The 23,237-nt window shown below is 38.4% G+C and overlaps 1 protein-coding gene across 4 annotated transcripts in view; it reads left to right on the top strand.

The window, feature by feature from the left end:
* ARHGAP24 (Rho GTPase activating protein 24) overlaps positions 1–23,237 on the top strand; it is a 532,908-nt gene that overhangs the window by 237,470 nt on the left and 272,201 nt on the right. For all 4 annotated transcript variants that reach the window (XM_050790447.1, XM_050790445.1, XM_050790446.1 and 1 more), the window contains exon 3: positions 2,149–2,236. In XM_050790447.1, coding sequence (XP_050646404.1) covers positions 2,149–2,236 — 88 coding nt within the window. The remainder of the gene's footprint in view (positions 1–2,148; positions 2,237–23,237) is intronic.

Raw genomic sequence — 23,237 nt, 5'->3', positions numbered from 1 at the left:
GCATGCTGCCATTTATAGAAGGGTAGTTTCTGGATGATAGAAAGCCATAGAAAGCAAAAAAGTTTAAGAGCAGAAACATTAACTCAGAGATGTGGGTGGAGCCAGACCACCTCGACCTTTTTCCTAAAGCAAATGAAAGCCGTGGAAGATTTTTAAGCAGGAAAGTAGCAACATAAAAGTGTTTTTTTGTTTGTTTTTTTTTGTTTGTTTGTTTTTTGCCTGAGACGGAATCTCGCTCTGTCGCTCTGTCGCTCTGTCGCCCAGGCTGGAGGGCAGTGGCGAGATCTCGGCTCACTGCAATCTCCACCTCCCGGCTTCACGCCATTCTCCTGCCTCAGCCTCCAAAGTAGCTGGGGCTACACGCGCCTGCCAGCCACTACGCCAGGCTAATTTTTTGTATTTTTTAGTAGAGACGGGGTTTCACCGTGTTAGCCAGGATGGTCTCGGCCTCCCAAAGTGCTGGGATTACAGGCGTGAGCCACCGTGCCTGGCCAAAGTTTTATTTCTAAAAACACTCCAGGTGCAATAAGAAAAATAAAAATGGATTGAAATATGTTAGAATATTGTGGAGAATTCAGTGAAGGGGCATTTGAAAAGTTCAAGACGAGAGATAATAGTTGCCTGAAATTAGAGAGTGGTAGTAGTAGAGATACATAGTAGAGATAATGATTTATACATTTCTGGCTTTTGCAACTGAATAGAAGAGGGTGTCAGTCACTGAGCTGGGGGATACATAATGAGAGCCAGATTTACTTGCATTTTAATTTGACTAAGTTAAGTTTGAGATGACTTTGAAATACCCAAGTGGAAATGTCAAATACGCTTTTGAATGTATCTGAAGCTCAAAGTGTCCTAGGTTAGAAATATTACTCTGATATTCATTGGCTTACAGTTGGTTATTGAAGTCATAGGCATGGATGAGATAGCCTGGAGAAAGAGAGTACTAGAGTCAGAAGAGAAGAAATTATTGGATAAATCTTTTTAAAAACTCTAATATTTAAAGGTCAATTAGAGTCAGCAAAAGAGATTCAGACAACAGAGAAATTAGGGAAAAACCTAGAGAAAACCAAGAAACGAGGAAAGAAGGTGCTTCAGGGAAAAAGTGGTCAATAGTGATGAACACTACCGGAAAGTCAAGTCACTGAAAAGTGAACATTATCAAACATGTAGGTTGTGAGAGTCATGTAAGTGGAATGCTGGGTGCATCAACCAGGCTGCAGTGGATACAGTGAGGAAATAGATTCAGTATAGACAATAGGCAAAGAAAAAGAAATAGAATGATAGCAGGAAGTCAAAAGTAATTTTTTTAAATGGCACGGAATTTTAAATATATCTCAGCACTGAATGAAATGATCCACTAAAGAGAGAAATATAAAGATAGAGAAAGGATAGCTGGGCGTGGTGGCTCATGCCTGTAATCTCAGCACTTTGGGAAGCCAAGGCGGGTGGATCACCTGAGGTCAGGAGTTCAAGACTAGCCTGGCCAACATGTTGAAACCCCGTCTCTACTAAAAATACAAAATTTAGCTGGGTGTGGTGGTGGGTGCCTGTAATCCCAGCTACTTAGGAGGCTGAGGCAGTGGAATTGCTTGAACCCAGGGGGCGGAGGTTGCAGTGAGCTGAGATTGCGCCATTACACTCCCACCTGGGTGACAAGAGCAAAACTCCATTTCAAAAAACAAACAAACAAAAAAAAAAAGAGAGAGAGAGAGAAAAGAGAAGAGTGAAGAGATAAGAGAAGGCTTATCACAACTTTGTCTAAGTCTCCCTTGTTTTCACAGCTATAAAATGGGGAAAAGAATAACTACATCGTAAGATTATACTAACAATTAAATAATATGGTGTGGGTAGAATGCTTGGCAAAATTTCTGGCACACAGAATGTGTTTAATAAATTGGTACTTAAGATGAATCTAGCAGCTAACAGATATATTAGTCTTATACATATTAGATGCTCAACAAGTGTTCGTTAAATCTGGAGTGAATATTATTCTGGCACATAATTTTTGATTATTTGAAATATAAGAGTCTGATGCATCTTACGGTATTACTGGGTTATAGATACACCTTGGATATTCACTGATTATAATGATGATATACAATGTTTGCTATCCGATGATGTTGATGTGTTGAGTATTTGTGTTCACAGGGTGCTATTTTTCTGTCTGGAAATAAAGTTTTTGAGCATCCCTGCAATGAAGAGAACCCAGGGAAGTTCCTTTTTGAAGTAGTTCCAGGTAAGATATTTTCCTAGTCTGATTAAATTATTGTCATCCTGTGTTGGTAAACGTGAAGATAGGTCAGACAGGTTTCTTTCTTTTTTGAATCATGACTGAGAACCTTAATTTGAGGTTTGGTTAGTGTTGACACAGATAATAACTGCAGGTTTATATACTAGTACAAATGAATGCACTCACACACACATACTCTGACCATGTAACTACTGGATTTTCCTTTGTCCATGAGACTCCATAGTTGACCACAAGTCATGACACAGTATTTGTTCAGGACTCTTGAAGTGAATTTGATTTTATAGTGCTCTTGTGATATGAATTTTGACAAGGTGTTAGAGGTTGAATGCTTTGCCCAGCAGAGTCACTGACATATTTCCTCACAAAATTGCATCTTAAAGGAGATTTTGCTAAAAGCAAAGCAAAATAAAACAAAACAAAAACTCTTACTCCTTAATACTTGTAATACTGACCAAGTATTACAGTTCTGTACCTCAGCTTTGCTCCCAACCAGCCACTTCCACGTGTTTCGCTGGTAAAGCTGAAGACAGCTCTGCCAAGACATCAAATCCTGCAGTTAAACTTTTGAAACATCCGTTCGTTTTTCCTAGTCATCTGTATTCATTTCTCTTAGTGTATCTGATCTTCACTAAAATCTTTGACTCACCCAGCAGCAATTCCTCCAAGGCCGTGATACCTACCTTTTTGATCAGTTCTTCAACCTTTCCTTGTCCCTCAATGTAAGAAAAAGGGAGGTAGGAATCTGGTTTTTATAGTATTGGCTCCAGCTGACCCAGTTTATGTAATATTGATATTGATTTGATCACGGTCTAGGGTTGGTGGGAATTTATTTGGGTAAGTAATATGGAGTTCTTATCACTAATGCTACCACAAAGCAGTCAATAAAATGTCTTTTTCCCATATTTATAAATGCTGGGAATCTAAAATGGAAAGGCGTATTTTCCCCTCGATGAAAACAGCTGTAGCACTAAGTTCATCTGGCTCATGATGGAATCCATGACTAAATGTTAATTAATGCCGCTGAAGTGCAGAAAGGTTAGTCAGATGCAATGTGTTATTTGTTTCCCTCCAGGGAGAACATATTGTAAGAAACCTGAATCTTATTTGCCTTATTAAAATCCTTTTATTCTTACTTCTTAGTGGAATACCCTGTATAGAACCAGATTCCAGATGTTACAAAGTCTTTGAAGTATCAGTAGAGGAAATTTCTTTTCCGATTTATTCTCAGACAATAGCTCATGTTGGCTTTTAAATCAGCATGGTATTGAACTGATGGTTGACTCTTTATCTCCAGTAATGCTAGAGGTCTACTTTTCCATTCAGTCTGCTAGCTGCAAGGAGGTTTCATCTTTTGGTGAAGAACTTCTCAAGTAATATAGATGGATATTTTCAATACTGTTTTAGAGAGAGCCATGTCTTCAAGACCAGGAAGTAATGGATAAAACCTCTTCTCCAACATTGCTATTCTAAATCATCCGTTTCACATGCAGTGCGTATGACATAATGGCTTTTGAAGAACAAAGCCTAAGAAGTTTAAGACTGTGTAATATGGAATCTGAAGGTTGTCCTTTCAAAAAAATTATAGGAAATTCAAGCTTGCTCCTGTAATTATGGAGATAAATATAGTATGCAACTAGATCATTTGAAAAGATGCTTCCTGAATTATTAATACAGTATGTAATAGCTGCTAAATTAGGTTTTATAATTCTAAATCATCTTATGGAGTGTGAAGAGAAGTGTTCCAAATGTGTCTTTGAAGACAGAGCTGGAAACACAAAGCACTACATTGAGAATCCAGTGTCTGTGCCATTCATCCTGGTCACCGGGGCTTTATTGGTGTGCCTTTGACATCAGGATGGCGTTTCCAGGCAAACGCTTCTGTACTTCTGTGATAACATGGGATCTGTATCAGATTACTTTCATCAATATTTGCATTATTGGGGTTATTCAGGGATAGCATAACAATTAATTTATCTTTGCAAATGGGAATGAGAAGATAATATTTTTCAGTTTTTCAGTTGTGTAATTGTTTAACATGAGAATTTGGGATGTTACAACAGAGTGTTTTTATTTGTCGGAATGCATAGGAGGCAGCAAGGATTGCAGAAATGTGGTTGGTAACATGTATAGAACCCTCGGCAGGCTGTGGGCCTACCTGGCAGAAGATCCTCATAAAGCATATTTATTCTAGATTGGCTTTCTCTATAAAATTATTTCAATTGCCACTTCTGAAAATCTGTTATAAAGATGATGCTTACAAACCCAACAAGTGTCTGTCTTTATGGATAGCTAACTCAAGTCTAACTATTCTGAGTTTATCAGTGAGTAGGAGGAGATTACATGTTTTAACATATTTTAATCTCATCTGCCCGTAATGATTTCCAACAGAACTCACAAAAGTCTCTAGCAAGCTCTTTGCCATTATTCTAGCACTACATGCATACATACACATTTGTGTGTGTGTTATGAATATAGTTTATCCATATGTGCACTGTATGTCTTGATAATTTTTCCATACGTATCTATATATATGTAGAAATTTTTATTTTGTTTTATTTTTGCTTTTGCTGTACACTGAAATATCCTATGAAACCAAGCAAAATCATATAAAAATAATAAAACACAAGAATTTTCAATAAAATTGAGTGTCTCAGGTCTTTGTGTATTACTTACTTATATTTGCTTACAAACTATATTTGTATGCATATTTTAGGCTTTTGTAAAACCCTATCTGAAAATAAATCCACTGTGTTTTAGGGTTGATTTCCTATAGATTCATTATCCTATGAAATGAATTATCTCTCTGAATAATGCCATGAGTTACAGATTTTTCGCTCCAAATTTGTCCTATTTCTCTACTTGTTATTCAAAGGGATATCAGCCAAATTGGCAAATTTGAAGTCTTCTCTGTCAGACATGCCAAATTTTAGACTGAAGTGAACTTCTATGGCCAAAGTCCAAACTTTTGGGAAATGTGGTTGAGAAGGAAAGATTGGCAAATCTTTAACGAACGGTTCTTGAAGAAAGAACTTGCAGTTGGTTTCTGCTTCTCTAAATGTGTTCTAGTTGAGTTTTCCTTGAAATGTTTTAAAAAATAAAGAGTAATTATTGGAATAATGATGTAATAGCTTTCTTAGGAGAGAAGTTTCTCAGAGAAAAAAATAAAATGACAAAGAAACAGACAAGAAATTGGCAAAATAAGACAAAGGAGGACTATATGTACCTCCATATATTTAGAAACCACATCTTTCTTGCTTATTACTGTATACCGAACACCTGGGAATAGCATAATATAACACATGGTGCTAAACAAATATTTATTGAAGTGCATATATTTACCAGGCTTATGGAGAAATCTCAATCATATGAAACTGCCCCCACTCTGCTATGCTGAACTATTTCCTGTTGCATAAGACCTTTTCTCCCCTGTTGCAGCAAAGACCTCTTTGTCACTCTAGTGGCTAAAGTGGAGAGAAACTCCTTACATACTTCCTTTCCTACTTTTCTGCCTTCCTTTCTGATGATGAGACCTAGAGATGGATGGAAGAAGGTAGAGATCTTCCTACACAGTTGATATTGCTGACTGATCATTGACTGATCATTACAGACATTCCTCTCTAAAGGCTGAATCTTTCACAGGTGCATGTGTGGATTTTTCAGGGTCTCTGGAATTAGAAATCCACTTCACATGCTAGTATTCTCCCGGCATTGGGATTGTCCTGTTGGATGGGATACAGCAAAAGGGCTCAAAGGCCAGCTGCTTGCTTTGTGTTTATTCAGCAACTAGGAAACTCATGTACCGTGGCCTGCAATGTAAGGGAAATGCAGGCTGTTCCACTGTTGCTGCCTCCTTTGTCTTGTCATTTTCTCCACGGGTTATCAGCTTCAGTGCCCAGCAAGGTCAGTGACTTGCCAAGCTTCAGAGGCCATCATGAGTCCTTGACTTAGAGAAGGAGTGGGTCACTGTTCTAACACACATCAAAATTTACCAGCAATACTCTTGTTCCGATAGTTGGGAGAATTCCTAGTCCTCCCCCTCAAAAAACAGTGTTGATTTTGAAAACTGCTTTCTCCAAGTAGCACTTCCTCATTTCTAGTTTCTCCTTCAAAGCAGTCAGGGCCATTTGGGTTCTCAGAAATGCAATGCTTTCTCTCAGTAAACCTGGCAGAGAAGTGGCTAGGCGCAATTTCCATTGGTCTTTTCAACTTAGAATGTGGGGTTTTAGCCTCTTTTGGGGAGCAGGGGGTGGGACTTAGCTGCAATTCCAGGATAATGGGGATAAAATGTTTTATTTACGTCTATCTATAATCTTAGATTGGATTCCAGGAAACACACGCTGATGGAGAATGACATTAGATTGTCATGGGAAAGGTTCTGTGAAGATACTTTTTCTGCGAGGAAGTGAGGAAAGCAGGATGTGACAGGAGCACCTGCCCTGCAATGCCATAGCAACTGAGGTCTTAGCTGATCCAGTGGGGTCCCCTGAGACTGTGATCCCTCTCAAGATTTCTTCAAACTGAGGGGCTGGGGCTTTGTTTCCTGGTGCCAGCTAGTCATTGATTGGGAGCAGGGAGACAGATAAACTTGGGTGAAGCTGTTTCCTGCTCCATTGTAGAACAATTCCCATGAGAATCTCTTTGTGCCTTCAGCAACCAATATACCAGTCTTTGGGATCTAGACAGAATACTACAGTATCCATTATAATGTCTGTAGCCTTGTCAGTATCTAGACGTCTGAATTCCAGGGAATGTTCCAGGCTGTTCGCATATATCGCTTTATTTAATCCTTACTACAACTCAATAAGGCAGGTAATATCATTATCTTTATTCTACAAATGACAGATGTGAGGCACAGAGAAGTAATTTGATCCAGGTTAGAAAGCTAACACTAGGCTGGGTGCGGTGGCTCATGTCTATAATCCCAGAATTTTGGGAGGCTGAGGCGGGTGGATCACCTGAGCTCGAGACTTGGACACCAGCCTGACCAACATGGAGAAACCCCGTCTCTACTAAAAATACAAAATTAGCCGGGCGTGGTGGTGTGTGCCTGTAATCCCAGCTACTCAGGAGGCTGAGGCAGGAGAATCGCTTGAACCTGGCAGGCGGAGGTTGTTGTGAGCAGAGATCTTGCCATTGCACTCCAGCCTGGGTGACAGAGTAAGACTCCATCTCAATAAATAAAATAAAATAAAAAAGGTCTGGAGTCTATTTTCTAAAATATGAGCATGTGAAGTTATTTTTTGAACTGGAATGGATACACTGGTATCTTTCTAGACTCATTCATTAAGAATGAGAATTTTGGCACTTGATAAGGTAGGCATTTTGGTTTTTTAGCAGCTATTTATAATACAATATATAATACAAATAGGCACTAGACAGAGATGCCCACTTACAGTTCTTTTGAAAGCATGTTCTAAGGCCACAACAATCCCACCATGAAAAAGTGGGGAGAAACAGACATTTTCCTGCAGTGATCTTCCTTATTATGAATAAAGGTAACAAAGGTGGATTCTACGGATGGAGTGCTCTCTTATAGACAACTGTTACGCTCTAGGATCCAATTCTCTTTCATTACCGAGCACACATTGCTGAAATTGTTCAGCTTCTGCAAAAACTCCCCTCATATACTGGCCAAGTTATCACTCACTGTCTAACAACCAACCAAGACACCTGATATTAATCATATGCTGGGACTCAGTCCACCGACCAAGCAAAGATTCATCATGTCTTTCAAGGGCAATTGTCAATATTCCGGACCCTAAAAGGCCCATCTGACCCAGAGCCTAAAATCAATAATAACTAAAACTAGGAGGTATACTTTCCTCTGCCTTCCTCCAGGTAAAGAAAAGAAGAGGTGAACACAAAAGTAGCCACAACTGTACTAATTATTTCCAATACCCTCAGACAATTACATGTTACTTTTGTACATTTCAATTTTTAAAAACTTTCCATTCTAATTATTTTTCCAGAAGGATTTCTTAGGAGATAGGTGAAAAGTTAGAGGACATGGGTGCCTAAAGAATCTAATAAATGCATTGATCCTTTTGCAAAAAAAAAAAAAAAAAAAAAAAAAAAAAAAAAAAGGCACATACCTACCAAAACTGCACACACTTTTGAGGGCTTCAGAGATTCCCTAAAATGCAATCATTGACTGTAGGTTAAGAATAATCGTTTATACTGGGGACCAAATACTTTATTATCTCTATCTCTCTCACTCTTTATCTATCTCTATTTTAACTAATGTGTCTATGTTCCTATGCATTTATCTATGTATATGTATGCATAAACCATTATTTATAATTATCTAGTATACCAATCAGTTTTAGACTTTTACCTCTCTGATTCAGTTGTTCTTTCTCCTGTTTCTATGATTGTGTAACTCCACAGACCTATTTTGCACATTTGCAAAATAACTTTTCCTGGATGGAACATTTCATAGGTCTGGAGGCTGTAAAATTTTTAATTTAGTAAAACTTCAACCTACTTAGATGGTTACTGCAGCTGTGTTACATAATAGGCCAGCTGAGAAATAAATAGTTATGAGATAGATTTATGGATGTCTCTTTGAAAGAAAAAGTTTGGCCAATTTTTGAGTTTTTGGGATAATAATGTAACAACAGCAATAAAAGTTTACCATACATGTCTGCATTTGTGACTCCTTCTGGGTTGAATAAATAATGTCATTGGCTACATTAAGTTGCTGTCATTTGAAAATGTAAGCCAATATTTGACATATACTTTATATGAAAATGTAGGAATATTTTAATGGTGTTGTAGCTTAAAGTTTAGTCATTTTCTTGTTCACCAGTTAAATATGCTGCTTAGGCATTTAATGTTACAACACTCGCTTATCTTAACTTTTTTTCCTTTTTGTGTTCTGTAAGTTAAAATCCATGCAATTACATTTGTTACCCTAAAGCAGTTGTGACAATCTCTTTTTTTGTCTGCCTAAGTCTGTAGGCAGCCCTGAAGCTTGTATATTTTTTTTTGGCTTAGTTTTAATATGTGCAAATCATTTAGAGAATGTGAGTAGGAGTTGCTTATGGTATGAAAACATAATTCTATATACACAAGTAACTCTACATGAACTAACTAAAGGCATTGGTGAAAACAGCATGTATTAACTAACTACTATGTGTTCTTTTACTTAAAAAAAAGTTTTTGAGATTTTTGTTTCAAAATTCCCTTCCTACTTAAAATACATTAGAATATACACTTGAAAGAAACTATTAACATGGTACAAAGAACCATGTTAAAAAATGATTTAAATGTTTTTAATCCTTTGAAATTCTGGCGAATGTCATTTCGACCAACAGACATTTGGGGCATTTAGGAACTGATGGACAGCGTGATCATATGATCCTCTCCTGTGAAGTGTCCCTATGAGGAGTGTTCTCTCACAGTGTTGTTAGATGTGTTGATCCAGTCACCATCACTATTTGCTAGACCAGGGGCCAGCAAGCCTTTTCTGGAAAGATCCAGAGAGTAAATATTTTAGGCTTTTGTGACCATAAGGTTTCCACTACAATTGTTCAACTCTGCCATGGTAACATGACCAAATGGATGTGGCTGTATGTCAATAAAGGTTATTTATGGACACTGAAATGTGAATTGTATATACTTCACAAATATCAGAAATATTATTCTTTTTTTTTTCCAACCACTTAAAAATGTTAAAAATAAACAGTGAACCAGATTTGGCCCGTGGGCATAGTTTGCTGACCCCTGGACTAGATAAAAAAAGCAAACCTATGAAAAGGAAGCTGAAATACTGATATAAATCACTAATCCCCACTGGTGCCACCGGAGCCAGAATTAGAACTCTGAGACAGCCTGTCTCCCCAGGCCATGGCATTACCCATTGCCTCAAAATCATGATTCAGGAACTATTTGCCAATATTTTTATGTCGAAGTTCCATCTCTGAATAATATCTATTCTTTAAATCACGTTGAACTTTAAAAGTGTTAGTGACCAAACTGAAATATTCTCTTTTAAACACTGTCTCAGTTCATTTGGGATTCTAGATTCTGACCAGAACTGAAATCTCTTATGTGACTTTACAAATACCATTAATAGGAGATGGGATTTGCCTAGCATGAAAAACATTTCCCGTATTTTGTTCAGTCCACACAAATTCAGGGAACTATTTACAAATATTCTGAGATGGAAGCAATTCTGGCAAGATCAAAAAAGCTTGAAGTGTCTTCTAAGTTTTCCTTTATATTGATGTACATTAGCTGTTTTGTTTTGTTTTGTTTTGTTTTTTGAGACAGGGTCTTACTCTGTCACCCAGGCTGGAGTGCAGTGGTGCAATCACGGCTCACTGCAGCCTCAACCTCTCCTGGGCTCAAGTGATCCTCCTGCCTCAGCCTCCCGAGTAGTAGCTGGGACCACAAGTTCACATCACCATGCTCGGCTAATTTTTTTGTTTTTGTAGAGATGAGATCTTACTATGTTGCCCAGGCTGGTCTCAAACTCCTGAGTACAAGCAGTCCTCCTGCCTCAGCCTCCCAAAGTGCTGGGATTATAGGCGTGAGCCACCCCACCCAGCTTGCATTAGTATCTTAACCCTCTAAGTATCTCACAGAAAATAACAATACATTATTTGTGAGTAAAACAAACTTAAGCTTATCTTCTTAGAGGGGTAGTTTATTTCCTTACCACCCATTTATTAACATCTCCCGGCCCCAAACTCACCGGTTTTCTTTTACCATCAGTATAAGAAATGCTCCCATAATACTCATATTTAATGTTTACTGAAATATGTGTCAGGCCCTGTACTGATATATGTCAGGCATTATATACAATAACTCATGTAATATAACTGCACACACACACACACACACACACACACACAGAGAGAGAGAGAGAGAGGGGCTGGGCATATATATATATATATGAATGTGAATATATATATGAATGTGAATATATATAGGTATATATAGGTAAAGATATACCTACCACAAATGGGATTATGAGAAAAAATATATATATATATAAATAAATGTAAAACAGTCGTACAAATTCACATTTTTGACAAGTGCTAAAGCCAGGCTTCACACCCATCTGAGCCCACAAAACCACCACATGTTACAACTTTCTTATACCAATAAGAATATGGATAGGTTTATTATCTACCCCACACTGATGCCAAATATCTAAGAATTAAGAGAAATAAGGATGACAAGAAGAAATGGGGTTATGGGTTTAAGAGTCAGTATACTCGGCACTTCATTCCTCTCTCCTCCATACTCACAGTCCTTGCATCGTCTGTGTTCTCTTCCTTCCCTATTAGATTGGAAGCTCTTGAGAAGAGACACCATCTATCCCTACTGCCTAGCAGAGTGCTGTCATGTAGTATATGCTTAATGCATGTTTGTTGAATTAATGAATAAATGAGACTGCAGTTTTATCATCTATGGATTGATCACATTGGATTAGTCAAAATTAGAGTTGTCTAGGTCTGAGTTATTTAACTTGATTATTGACCTTTTACCCAGTGCCTCCTGAGACTAGATCTTAGAGAAGTTCATTAACTTCTCAGATTCTACACTATTTTAAAAGTAGACAACATTATAGCTAGATAGTAGGAAAAAATTCTAGTGTTCTATACTACTGTAGGGTGACCATAGTTTGCAATAATGTATTATAGTGTCAAATAGCCAGATGGAGGATATTGGATGTTCCAAACACAAAGTAATGATAAATATTTGAGATGGTGGATATGCAAATTATCCTGATTAACCGCTATACATTATATATATTTTACAACATCAGTAACTACCCCATAAATATGTACAATTATTATGTGTCAATTTTTTAAATAAAAGAGAGTAGTACTCTCCTCATCCTTGAGTCCTTCATTAATACACCAATAGTGTCTTTCATTACTCTGAAAACAGAAACATTTATAAAGAAGTTGTTGCTGAAATAAATGTGATCTTTCCCATTGTTCTTTGTGACATGGCTTTAATTATGCATTCTCAGGCCATTTGTGTTCACCTGCTTCTTTTATCCAATAATTGAAAAGGGCTTTGCAATCTGATCATGCTATGAAAATAGCAAAGTACTAAACAAATGTTAGCTGCTGTTATTACAAAGAGTTTGTCCAGGCAGGTCTGTGGTAGGACTTCTTTGAGCCACAGAACGAGTGTGTTTGGGTGACTCGATGGCCACTGGAGAGAACAACCAATAGGTTAGGAATGATGTCAGAATGAGAAAGGGGAATCATACTTCATAGGAAAAGAAATAGATGAGGAAAAGGAAAATGAGTGTGCAGCAGAACAGCTGCTGATAATTAAGAGTGAGAGATAAGCTTGTAGCCAGCAGAGCAATGGCATATCACTGAGACCTGTGCCAACTCTCAGGGAACCAAGGAAGGTTTTTTCTTTTCTTTTTTAATAGAAAACTGAGATGAAGTAGTCCTGAATGTTTCAAAAGATAAAACCTCAAGGACCATCTGCAGGCCAATAATGCATCCCTGAGACTGTCAGGCTTCCTGGCTTTAAAATGGACCTTATCTTTATTTGCCTATTCATTTGTGGGTTCATTTTGGCCATGCTAATCAAATACTTATATTTCAAACATAGGATTAATAAGCAAAAATTCAAACTTTTTTTTTTTTTGAGACGGAGTTTCACTCTTGTTGCCCAGACTGGAGTGCAATGGCGTGATCTTGGCTCACCACAACCTCTGCCTCCCGGGTTCAAGTGATTCTCCTACCTCAACCTCCCGAGTAGCTGGGATTACAGGCATGTGCCACCATGCCTGGCTAATTTTGTATTTTTTTTTTTTTTTTTAGTAGAGTATTTATTTTTCTCCATGTTGGTCAGGCTGGTCTCGAACTCCCAACCTCAGATGATGCACCCGCCTTGGCTGCCCAAAGTGCTGGAATTACAGGCATGAGCCACCGTGCCTAACCTCAAACTTTTATATTACATTCAAATTGCATCAACCAGCTATGATCTTATAGGCCTCACCAACTTTTTTTGTTTGGTTTTTTTTTTTTGTTTGGTTGGTTTTCTGAGACAGAGTCTTGCTCTGTCGCCCAGGCTGGAGTGCAGTGGCACGATCACTGCTCACTTTAAGCTCCGTCTCCCGGGTTCATGCCATTCTCCTGCCTCAGCCTCCCAAGTAGCTGGGACTACAGGCGCCCGCCACGACACCCGGCTAATTTTTTGTTTGTTTGTTTGTTAGCAGAGACGGAGGGTCTGTGCCCCAGGCTGGATGTTAGCGCGATCTCGGGTGCAAGTCCGCCTCCCGGGTTCACGCCATTCTCCTGACCTCCGGGAGTAGTGGGATACAGGCGCCCGCCGCCCGGCTCATTTTCTTGATCCACCCGGATGGTCTCGATCTCCTGACCTCGGATCCTCCCCTCCCAAAGTGCTGTGGATTACAGGCGTGAGCCACCGCGCCCGACACCCGGCTAATTTTTTATGTTCTAGCAGCCAGGGTCACACCATGTTAGCCAGGGTGTCCCGATCTCTGTTAGGATCCGCCCGCCTCATGATCACCTCGGCCTCCCAACTGTGATTACAGGAGTGAGCCACCGTGCCCAGCCTAAGCCTCACCAACTTTGTAGGACAGTCCCTACACTGTTAATATGAAGGGGCAATGGTTTAAGGACTCTCTGGTCCCATATGGAAAGTTTCTCTATGAACTTCTGCTTCATCAGCACTGATTTTAAAATAAAATTTTCTGTGCCTTTCACAAGAAAGGGGAGTGAGTAGAAAGAATCTTTAGTGTGTTTATTGGCTGTCTAGGGTTTCCACAACAAGTACTACAGCTGGGTGACATAAGCAACAGCAATGTATTTTCTCAGAATTCTAGAGGCTAGAAGTTCAAGCTCAAGGTGTCAGCTGGGTTGGTTTCTTCTGAGGCCTCTCTCCTTGGATCATCTCTTTCTCCCTGTGTCTTCACACGGTCTTCCCTCAGTGCCCTTCTGTGTCCTAATTTCTTCTTCTTGTAAGGACATCAGTTATATAGGATTAGGGCCACCCTCATCAGCTCATTTTAAAGTAATTACCTCTTTAAAGACCCTGTCTCCAAATGGGGTCACATTCTGAGGTATTGGGGGTTCAGAGCTCCTTGTCTGTATTTTGAGGAAACACAAGTAAGCCCATATCAGAATAAAAAAGGACATGAGACTTTACTGTTCTTCTAAAGGCTTCTCTATTTTAGGGGACAAACTTGCCCTCATGTTTCTGACTGACTGCTGGAGCTCCACCCTACTCCTCAAAGAAGCAGAAATCCAGACCTTGCTATATGTTCACCACACTATAATCCAGAACTCTACTTATTCCTTCCACAAATATTTAAAAAGCTGAGTGATTTAGCAAGCAAAGCATTAACTAAAAACACAGGAAATAAAAATGAAGGCTGTCCAGGGAAAGAACAAATATTGTATATCTAGCTATTTTCCTGAAAATTGACCTTGGATTTAAAACTCTCCTTAATTTTACTCTTAGCGTTTTGTTGTTTTGCTTTTATCACTTTGCCCAAAGGATATAGATTAGACATCTAGCCTTAGTGCTGTTGTTATTGTCTTTATTTGTCTATTTTTTTTTAAGTGAAGGCTAATTTTATTTGAGGACAAACTTCTCTCTAAAAGTGGTACACTAATGCTTTAAATACTACTGTCATGCGTCTAGACAGAGGCAGAAAGCCAAAGGCAGCACTTGATACATCTTACCCAGTTGTCCAAGCTTTCTGTAGTGAATTACCAACTTGTCATTTAGGACACACAGGAGCAAGGGGTGTCAAGACAGGCAATTAAGGCTTCTGGAAAACGATTAGTGCAGGGGCATGACATAATTCAGGGATTTTTTTTTTTTTCAACAATCACATTGTCCTTCTCATGACTCATTATTTCTGATGTGTCACTTGCTTACCGGAATCACAGTGGAGATAATGACAGAACTGTGCTTAGGGGCTATTTGGCTCTAATCTCTGGGCTGTGATTTGTCATAATGGGTTCTTTGATTGAAAGACAAGTAACTCATTCCACTTCAGATATAATTGATGCAAATCAGTTATTATTTAAGTAGTTGGTTTGTTTTGCATTTTATTTTTGATCATCCTGTCTCCCACATATAGCCTTCCTTACCGCCAACTTAATTTAATGGATATTCCCCTAATTTCCTAATACCAAGTATACAAAATTACTACAGAGTAACTGCCCCCTTTCCTTCCTAAATCCAGTTTTTCATCTGTCTTTGAATTCCTTCCACTCCCACCTTTTCAGGAACCATAATCTATTGATTGTACTGTTTTTTATCTTGTTATATAACTTTGGCTCCTATAGTGTATTCTCATAGGATTACAGATGTGAGTACATTGATATTTTTATTTAAAAAGCAAATTAGTCTCATGCATACTAAAGTTTTAAAAATATGAACATACAATCATGCTATTAGTTCTCTGCATTAAAAAAATAATAATAATCTCTTAACCACACTTCTCCCATCACCCAGCACCTCATGTGTTTTGCTTCTTTTTGCAACAAAACTATACCACACTCATTCCAATTTCTATCTTTGTTCAAATCAACTTTTGTCCCCTCATTCCACCAGATTTTTTCTTACTAATGATATTGATGACAGCTGATTTTTCTTTATCCATTGATTTCATTTTAATCCTCATAATAATTGCCCAATCAGAATCATTTGACCCAGTTGATTACTCCTTTTTTCTGGGTACACATTCTTCATTTGGCTTTTAGGACACTAACTTTCCTACTTTCCATCCTACTCTATTATCCCTGTGTCTTAGTCACCATTACTTGTTTCTCTTCTTCTCCCTTACCTCATCATGGCAGAGGGCCCTTGGACTCAGTCTTGGTCCTCTTTGTCCTGGAGCATTGCCATATTCTATTAGCTTGTCTTCAGACTCTAGTCTTCCCCCACTCTATTCTCTCCCATTCACTGTAGCCAGAGTGATATTTTTAATAGACTTAATTTTTAGAGAAGTTTTAGGTTTATAAAGCATTACATTAAAAAGTACATAGAGCTCCCATATACAGTGATGTTTTTTAATATTCAAGTCTGATCAAGTCACCTCCTATTTTAAAAAAAAAAATCTATCACAGTCTACAGGGCTATATCCTGTAACTACCCCTGATGTATTTTATTTTTCTCTCTTGCTCTCTGAACTGTACCATGTTGACTTTCTTTGAGTTTCTCAAATGTGCAGTGCATCACACTAGCCACAGAACCTTTATATATGCTGTTCCCTGTTTTTAGAATGGCTCCGCCTCATCATTCCAAGATTCATAAGATAACTACTACTCATCTCTCAAATGGTACGTCAATTGCTGCTTCTTTAGAAAAGAAACTTGATCCTCCCTTATATTCAAAGGATGTCTTAACCCACTTTGAAGGCCCATGATCTGTACTTCTTGCCATTTTTCTTATATAAATAATGTCTGTCTCTCACTCAAGAAGGTAAGTTCCATGAGAGCTAGAACTTTGTTTTGCTCATCATCTTATGTCTAGTGTACAGCAAATTGCCTGACATGTCATAACCATTTATAAATATTTGTTGAACAAAAGAAGGAAGGAAGGAAGGAAGGAAGGAAGGAAGGAAGGAAGGAAGGAAGGAAGGAAGGCAGGCAGACACAGGAAGTTAGTGTAATGTAGAAATGGGTAGCTTCTGGGGTTACTAATCGGAAATCCTTGAGTGCTACACTGATTCTGTGATTCAATTCGGACTCAAAGTTTGGTTAAGTTAATCAAACATTTAGTAAGAATCAGCAATGAGCAAGATACTATGTGCCAAATTTTCATCATCAAGAAACTATTGTTTATCATTCCAATAAACATCCCGTAGAGGTGGAATTCCATTGAACACTCTAGGAAACGCTGATCAAGTCCATTTTAGAAGCAATCGAGCACTTACAAAACTAGTAAGTAGGTAGAGGAGAAGAGATTTTTGTTTCTGCTGTATCTCTTGGGCAATTTCTCTAATTCTTGTGGCATCCACTTCCTCAACAGTTAAGTGAATGTTACACTGTGGAACTAACAGATGGGACAATGTATGTGAATGTCTGTAAACTAGTGTCACCCAAATGAGAATGGTGATCTGTGTAAATTACTATAAACTATCCCACTAGTCTACCATCATATGTGTCTAACTTGTCCTAAACTCACCTTTCTTTAATGAAACCTCATTATTTCTAAAGTGTTCAAATTCAATGATATGTTTAGTAACATCTTCTCTGTCATCTTTCCCCTACTTGATGTGTGAAATTCAATTGATGTGAAGGTACTCAATGGAAAAAGAATGAGATGATCTGTGTGCTGGTGCAAAAATATGGTTTTGTTTGTTTGTTTGTTTGTTTTTTGCATGATGGTATAACCTTCCTTCTTTAAATGCTGGAAGTCCAGACCTGAGTCATAAGTGACCCCTTTCCCCAGTGCATATGAACTGGTGCCCAAATGAAAAATTCACTTATTGTGTTCAGCCCTTTGCTAACCTGTAGACTCTAGTGGATTTCATTTCTGCTTCCTTTGACATGAATATCTTCTGTACTTCCTTGAAGCCAGCAGTGCCATTTCATTAGCAGCCTGAAACACAAAGCCTCAAAGCCATTACTATACTACTGATGTGATGACTCTTAATGGAACTAATTGTGCATGGGGAACTCTAGGCAGCAAACTGGTTGTGGGCTCAGTCTAATGGTCAATGACTTAATTACACAGAAGGAGCCAAGCACAATGGCTCAGTATGTTAATTGTGGCTGAAAATATCATCTCCATGCAAAGTGCAATATTGTCATGTTCTTGCTGCTCAAAATAATTGGGAGCAACAAGGAGATGATAATATTGCACTTTTTCAACTATTTGAACACTGGAGCTGTTACATGTACTCACTTTCATGGCATTTGCAAATTTGCTCTTTCTTTCAGGTCACTTATTGGAAAATACGAAAAGGATAGAATCCTAACACCAACCCATAATGTAAATAAATTGTATTGAAAGGGTCAATGTAAAGGGATTATAGTGAAAGGAAGGAAGCTGGCTCATACTTAGCAACATTCTACTTAGCTGTCTTTCCACTCTTCCATATTCTCTTTGATTATATTAGTATTAAATTTTCTTGATTTTGTCAGTATAAGTAGGAATACCACTGTCATTTCTAGTGTGCTTGGTTTATGTAGGCTGGAGTACAGTGGTATGATCTCGGCTCACTGCAACCTCCACCTCCCAGGTTCAAGAGATTCTCATGCCTCAGCCTCCCGAGTAGCTGAGATTAAAGGTGCCTGCCACCATGCCTGGCTAATTTTTGTATTTCTAGTAGAGACAGAGTTTCACCATGTTGGCCAGGCTGGTCTCGAACTCCTGACCTCAGGTGATCCACCCACCTCGGCCTCCCAGAGTGCATCTATCTTTTTTATTATGGCCACCCTAGTGGATAGGAAGTGGTATCTCATTGTGGTTTATTTGCATTTCCTTAATGCTAATTAATATTGACTATCTTTTCATGTGCCTTTGACCATTTGCATATATCTGCTTTGGAGAAATGTCTTTTCAAAACCTAGTTTTCATTTGGGTTTTTTTTTTTCTATTATTATTATTGTTAGGTTGTAAGAGTTCTTTATATATTCTGGGTACAAACCTCTTGTCGGATATAAGACCTATGAATATTTTCTCCTATCCCATGAGTTGTTCTTTTACTTTACTGATGGTGTCCTTGAACCACGGAATTTTTTAATTTTGATAAAATCCAATGTATCTCTTTTGTCTTTGATCACCTTCTGTCATGTCTAAGCAGGCTTTGCCTACATCAAGGTCCTGAAGGGTTATCCCCATGTTTTCTTTTAAGAGTTTTATAATTTAGCTCTTACACTTATGTCTATTATTCACTTTGAATTAATTTTTTGTGTATGGTATAAGAAAGGAATCTAACTTCATTTTTTGCATGTAGATTGTCTAGTTTTTCCAGCACCATGTGTTGAACACAGTATTTTTTTTCCCCCATTGGATTGTCTTGGTATCATTTTCATTTTTAAAATTATGAGTTTTTCTCTCTCTGGTTGAGTCAGCTGCAGATGGCATGAGACCAGACATGTTTCTTAAAAAGTCTCATTCTTTAATTTTCAATAATTCTCTTGTCTGCCGCCTGCTGTCTATTTAAGCCGGAGGGAGGATCCCCAAGTTCTAGCCTGAGAACATCATGGATTGCCTTTTGATGTTATTAAAACCTTGAAAATAAAAGAAGCATTTAGAGACCATGCCACACCTGACTCCTCTGTTGACTGATTTTCTTGCCATGGCCTTGCCCCTTTCCTAGCTTCAGGCCAGGACTGCTTGGGCTCCCCCACCCAGCTCTCTTCTTGCTTGCCTCCCTCTCCCCTGCCTCCCTGGTGCAGTAGGCTTTGTAATTTGAGTCTAGTCAGAACTCTTCTATGCATTTCCATCTTCAGGTTGTCAACATGCATTTAACTGACCGAAAAGCTTCGGACTTGCCATAAGTCAGGGCATTATCCTTGCATCCTCTCTGTTTCTCACACTTGACATCCAGTCATCAACCAGTTGTGCTGATTCTGCTTCCAAAATATATCTCTGCTCAGTTTTCTTCTATCTCCTGTTTCTTCATTCTCATGTATACCAAATCATCTTTCCGTCAGATTTCTGCACTTAATCCTTCTAGAGCCCATTTTCTTCCAAATTCCAGAAAGATCATTTTAAAATATGCTAACTGGTTGTGTAAAGCCTTCAAAAGCTTCCCATCACACTCTCCATATAGTGAAAACTCCAAGTTCAGTCTTATAGCCTACAGGATCCCATCCCCCATCGCCCTTTGCTCCCATGCTCCAGCCACACAGACTTGCCACACAGTTCACGAATGTCTGAAGATTTTTCAGATCGAAGGCCTTTCATGCATGCTGGACCCCCTCCTTATAGACTACATGCCTTTGGGTTTTGTTTTGTTCGTTTGTTTGGCTATTATCATTCAAACCTCTATTTAAATGCTTTCTTCGCAGAGGCGAACTTCTATTGAAAGTACCTACCCCCGATCTGGGATATTCTTTTTGTTGTTGTTGTTGTTGTGTTTTTTTCTTTTTTGGGGAGTGGGGGTTGTTTGTCTGTTTGTTTATTTTTGAGACAGAGTCTTCCTCTGTCACCCAGACTGGAGTGCTGGAGTCCAGTGATCTCGGCTCATTGCAACCTCCCCATCCTGGGTTCAGGCAATTCTCCTGCCTTAGCCTCCTGAGTAGCCTGGATTATAGGTGCCCACCACCATGCTTTGCTAATTTTTGTATTTTTGGTAGAGATGGGGTTTCACCATGTTGGCCAGGCTGCTCTCGAACTCCTGACCTCAAGTGATCTGCCTGCTTCCACCTCCCAAAGTGCTGGGATTATAGGGGGTGAGTCACCTCACCCAGCCGATGTTCTTTATTAGTCATCTTTTTCATATCTATTACAGAGCTTTCTATTCTGAATTTAATAGTTTGTTTAGCTGCCTTTTACCTGTTTTATTTACCATTTATTTACTGTGTGCTTGCTTGTGGTTGGCACTCAATAAAAATGAATAAAATATGAGGACTATTATATTTCTTATCATCATTTCTCTTCTTGTCCTTCTTTCCTTCATGTGAGTGGAAGATGATGTCCTTCTTTGCATATTTTTGTAACACATGGCTTATTTTACCATGAAACAAGCTCCTAGAAGCTCCTCCTTGCCATCATCCTCGCTTCAGAGAATATTTAACAATATATTGTTGTCTTATAGATGCATCTCAATAGTCCTACACTATCCCAGAAACACAGATTCCCTGTGCTTAAAAGAGTAGTAATGAAAGCTAACTTTTTTGAGTATTCATTCTGTTCATTATTATATTCTTTAATTTAACAGTGCTCGTATTATTTAATTTGATTTAACAATGCTATGAGTTAAGGACATTATTCTCTTCATTTTACAAAGAAATTGAAGCTTCAAGTTAAAGTAACTTGCCCTAGGTCACCGGCCAGTGAAATAGCAAACACAGGGTCCCTTTCACATAACCATTTAGCTGTTCTTTCAGAAAAATCTAAAAAAGCTCGACACTTAGAGGAGATTTTCCTCCCTTCAGCACCAGAGAGGTGGTTGTTTCCCATTAGGCACAAGAGAGAAGAAAAAGATAACAGAAAACAATATTAAGATCATCCTAGAGATGGGGCTAGAATGGCTTTTGCTGTTAGGAAAAGGATGGGAACATCCTATAGATGGTGCTATCTTATTAAATTACCCAGAAGTAAAGAAAAGGGAGGGTTTTTAAAAAAATAAATAAATAAACAGGGTTTTTGTTTTCATTTTCAGAAATATCTCTGAATACAAATCATTTTACAGCAATATCATTATATGTGTTAAACTTCCAGCTCTGAGTATGACTTCTGCATTTTTATTTTTATTTTTAGATTCAGTTTTGTTCACTTGGGCATGTGTATGGCTTGGGGACAGGCAGGAATGCCAAAAAGCTGGTAGATGATGGCAACTGTGATGAGCAGAACTCACTGCCTCAGTTACCTGAATGTGGGCCATTTTCTTTCCCTGGAGTTGGAGGGAGGGCAACCATGTTGAAACTGGCTGAAAGGTGAGAGAGAAACTGAATTTGTTTCAGGGCCTAGTGAAATTTTAGTGCATAATTTTATAAAATCACAGCTCCATTCCATGAATATAGGAGAGAAAAAGATTATTAGGCAAATATTTGTTTTACAGACACTGGTAATTTTTTTTTCATGTTTCATGTTGTAGTTGCATCTTGCTAGAGCATCTGACACTATTCTATGTGGTATGATTATGTAGTTCAAAGACCAAAACCAAATAAAAAGATCTACTCTTTAAAAACTCTCTTTTCCAGTGAGGAGATTATGGAAAAAGTGACAGTGATTAAAAGTCTATGTTCTATTTGCCAGAGTCGGGGAGGGAGTGGAAAGGCGGGCAGACTGGGATAGACCAGCCACAAAGGAGCTGGAACATTCACCCAGGCCAATTGCCATGTGACTTGTAGAAGGTCTGTGGGGAAGACACCATCTGCTGCTGTTTGGCAGGATTTGGCCACCGGGGCACAGAGTGAGCAATTGTCCTCAACCTCGGAGGCAGAGGCTGGCAGCTGGCCAAAAGTCTGCTTTCTCCCAGAAGAGATAGGCAGTCACTGGGCTGAGATATTGATGATGTCTCGCTCTTATCATGCAACCTGGAGAGCGGGAGAAAATGAGGGAGCACAGAAGAGAGGAGAAGGAGGAGGAAAATAAGCAAAGGAATACTAATTTATTCAGCCTGTCTATCCAGCTAAGCTTGAGCTTGATTTTGCTCACTACTTGAATGGAACATGCAACCTGAATTTCTGAATAACAAAATTAGCAAATTACTGTTTAAGTGTTTGAGAAAAAAAAGTGAAAAGTGTGTGCACTATATGTATAGATGTATAGACTGATATAGATATATATTGAATTGGTTAATCGAATGTCTGCATCAGATAAGAAGGTGTTAGGTCAATTTTCATAATAATACCATGAAAATAGGTTATTTGATTAAATCAAATTAACAGATGTGGAAACCGAGGTTTGTGACATGTTTCAATCCCTGATTTTTGTGACTCCAAAGTATGTGCTGTTATTTAATGTTTATGTGTTCTCTATTATGAATTATTTCCAAGTTTTTTAAATATCACTCGCTAGCCTGTACATTTCTTAGGAGGCGAAAACAATTGTCTTAAATTGTTATATTTTAGTGCCATTTTGCACATAGGTTATAAGCAACAGATAACTTCTGTAATCTTTAGCATATCGATTTAACTTGTTAAAATTTAGATATTTTGAAATTTCACACAGGACACCTAAATTATGTAAAATTGTATAAACCTCATGGTTTATAGGGGGCCTGGAGATGGAAGTTCTGAAACATTGTTGCCTTTATACAGAATTAGTGCATTATCAGGGATTCCAGATCTCAGTTAAAATTAGAGAATCTGAATCTCTAGGCAATGATAAATGTTTTTGAAAT

The sequence above is a fragment of the Macaca thibetana genome, chromosome 5, assembly GCF_024542745.1.
Source record: "Macaca thibetana thibetana isolate TM-01 chromosome 5, ASM2454274v1, whole genome shotgun sequence".
Taxonomy (NCBI): domain Eukaryota; kingdom Metazoa; phylum Chordata; class Mammalia; order Primates; family Cercopithecidae; genus Macaca; species Macaca thibetana.
The sequence above is the reverse complement of the archived record's forward strand: the minus strand, read 5'-3'. Positions and strand labels throughout refer to the sequence as shown.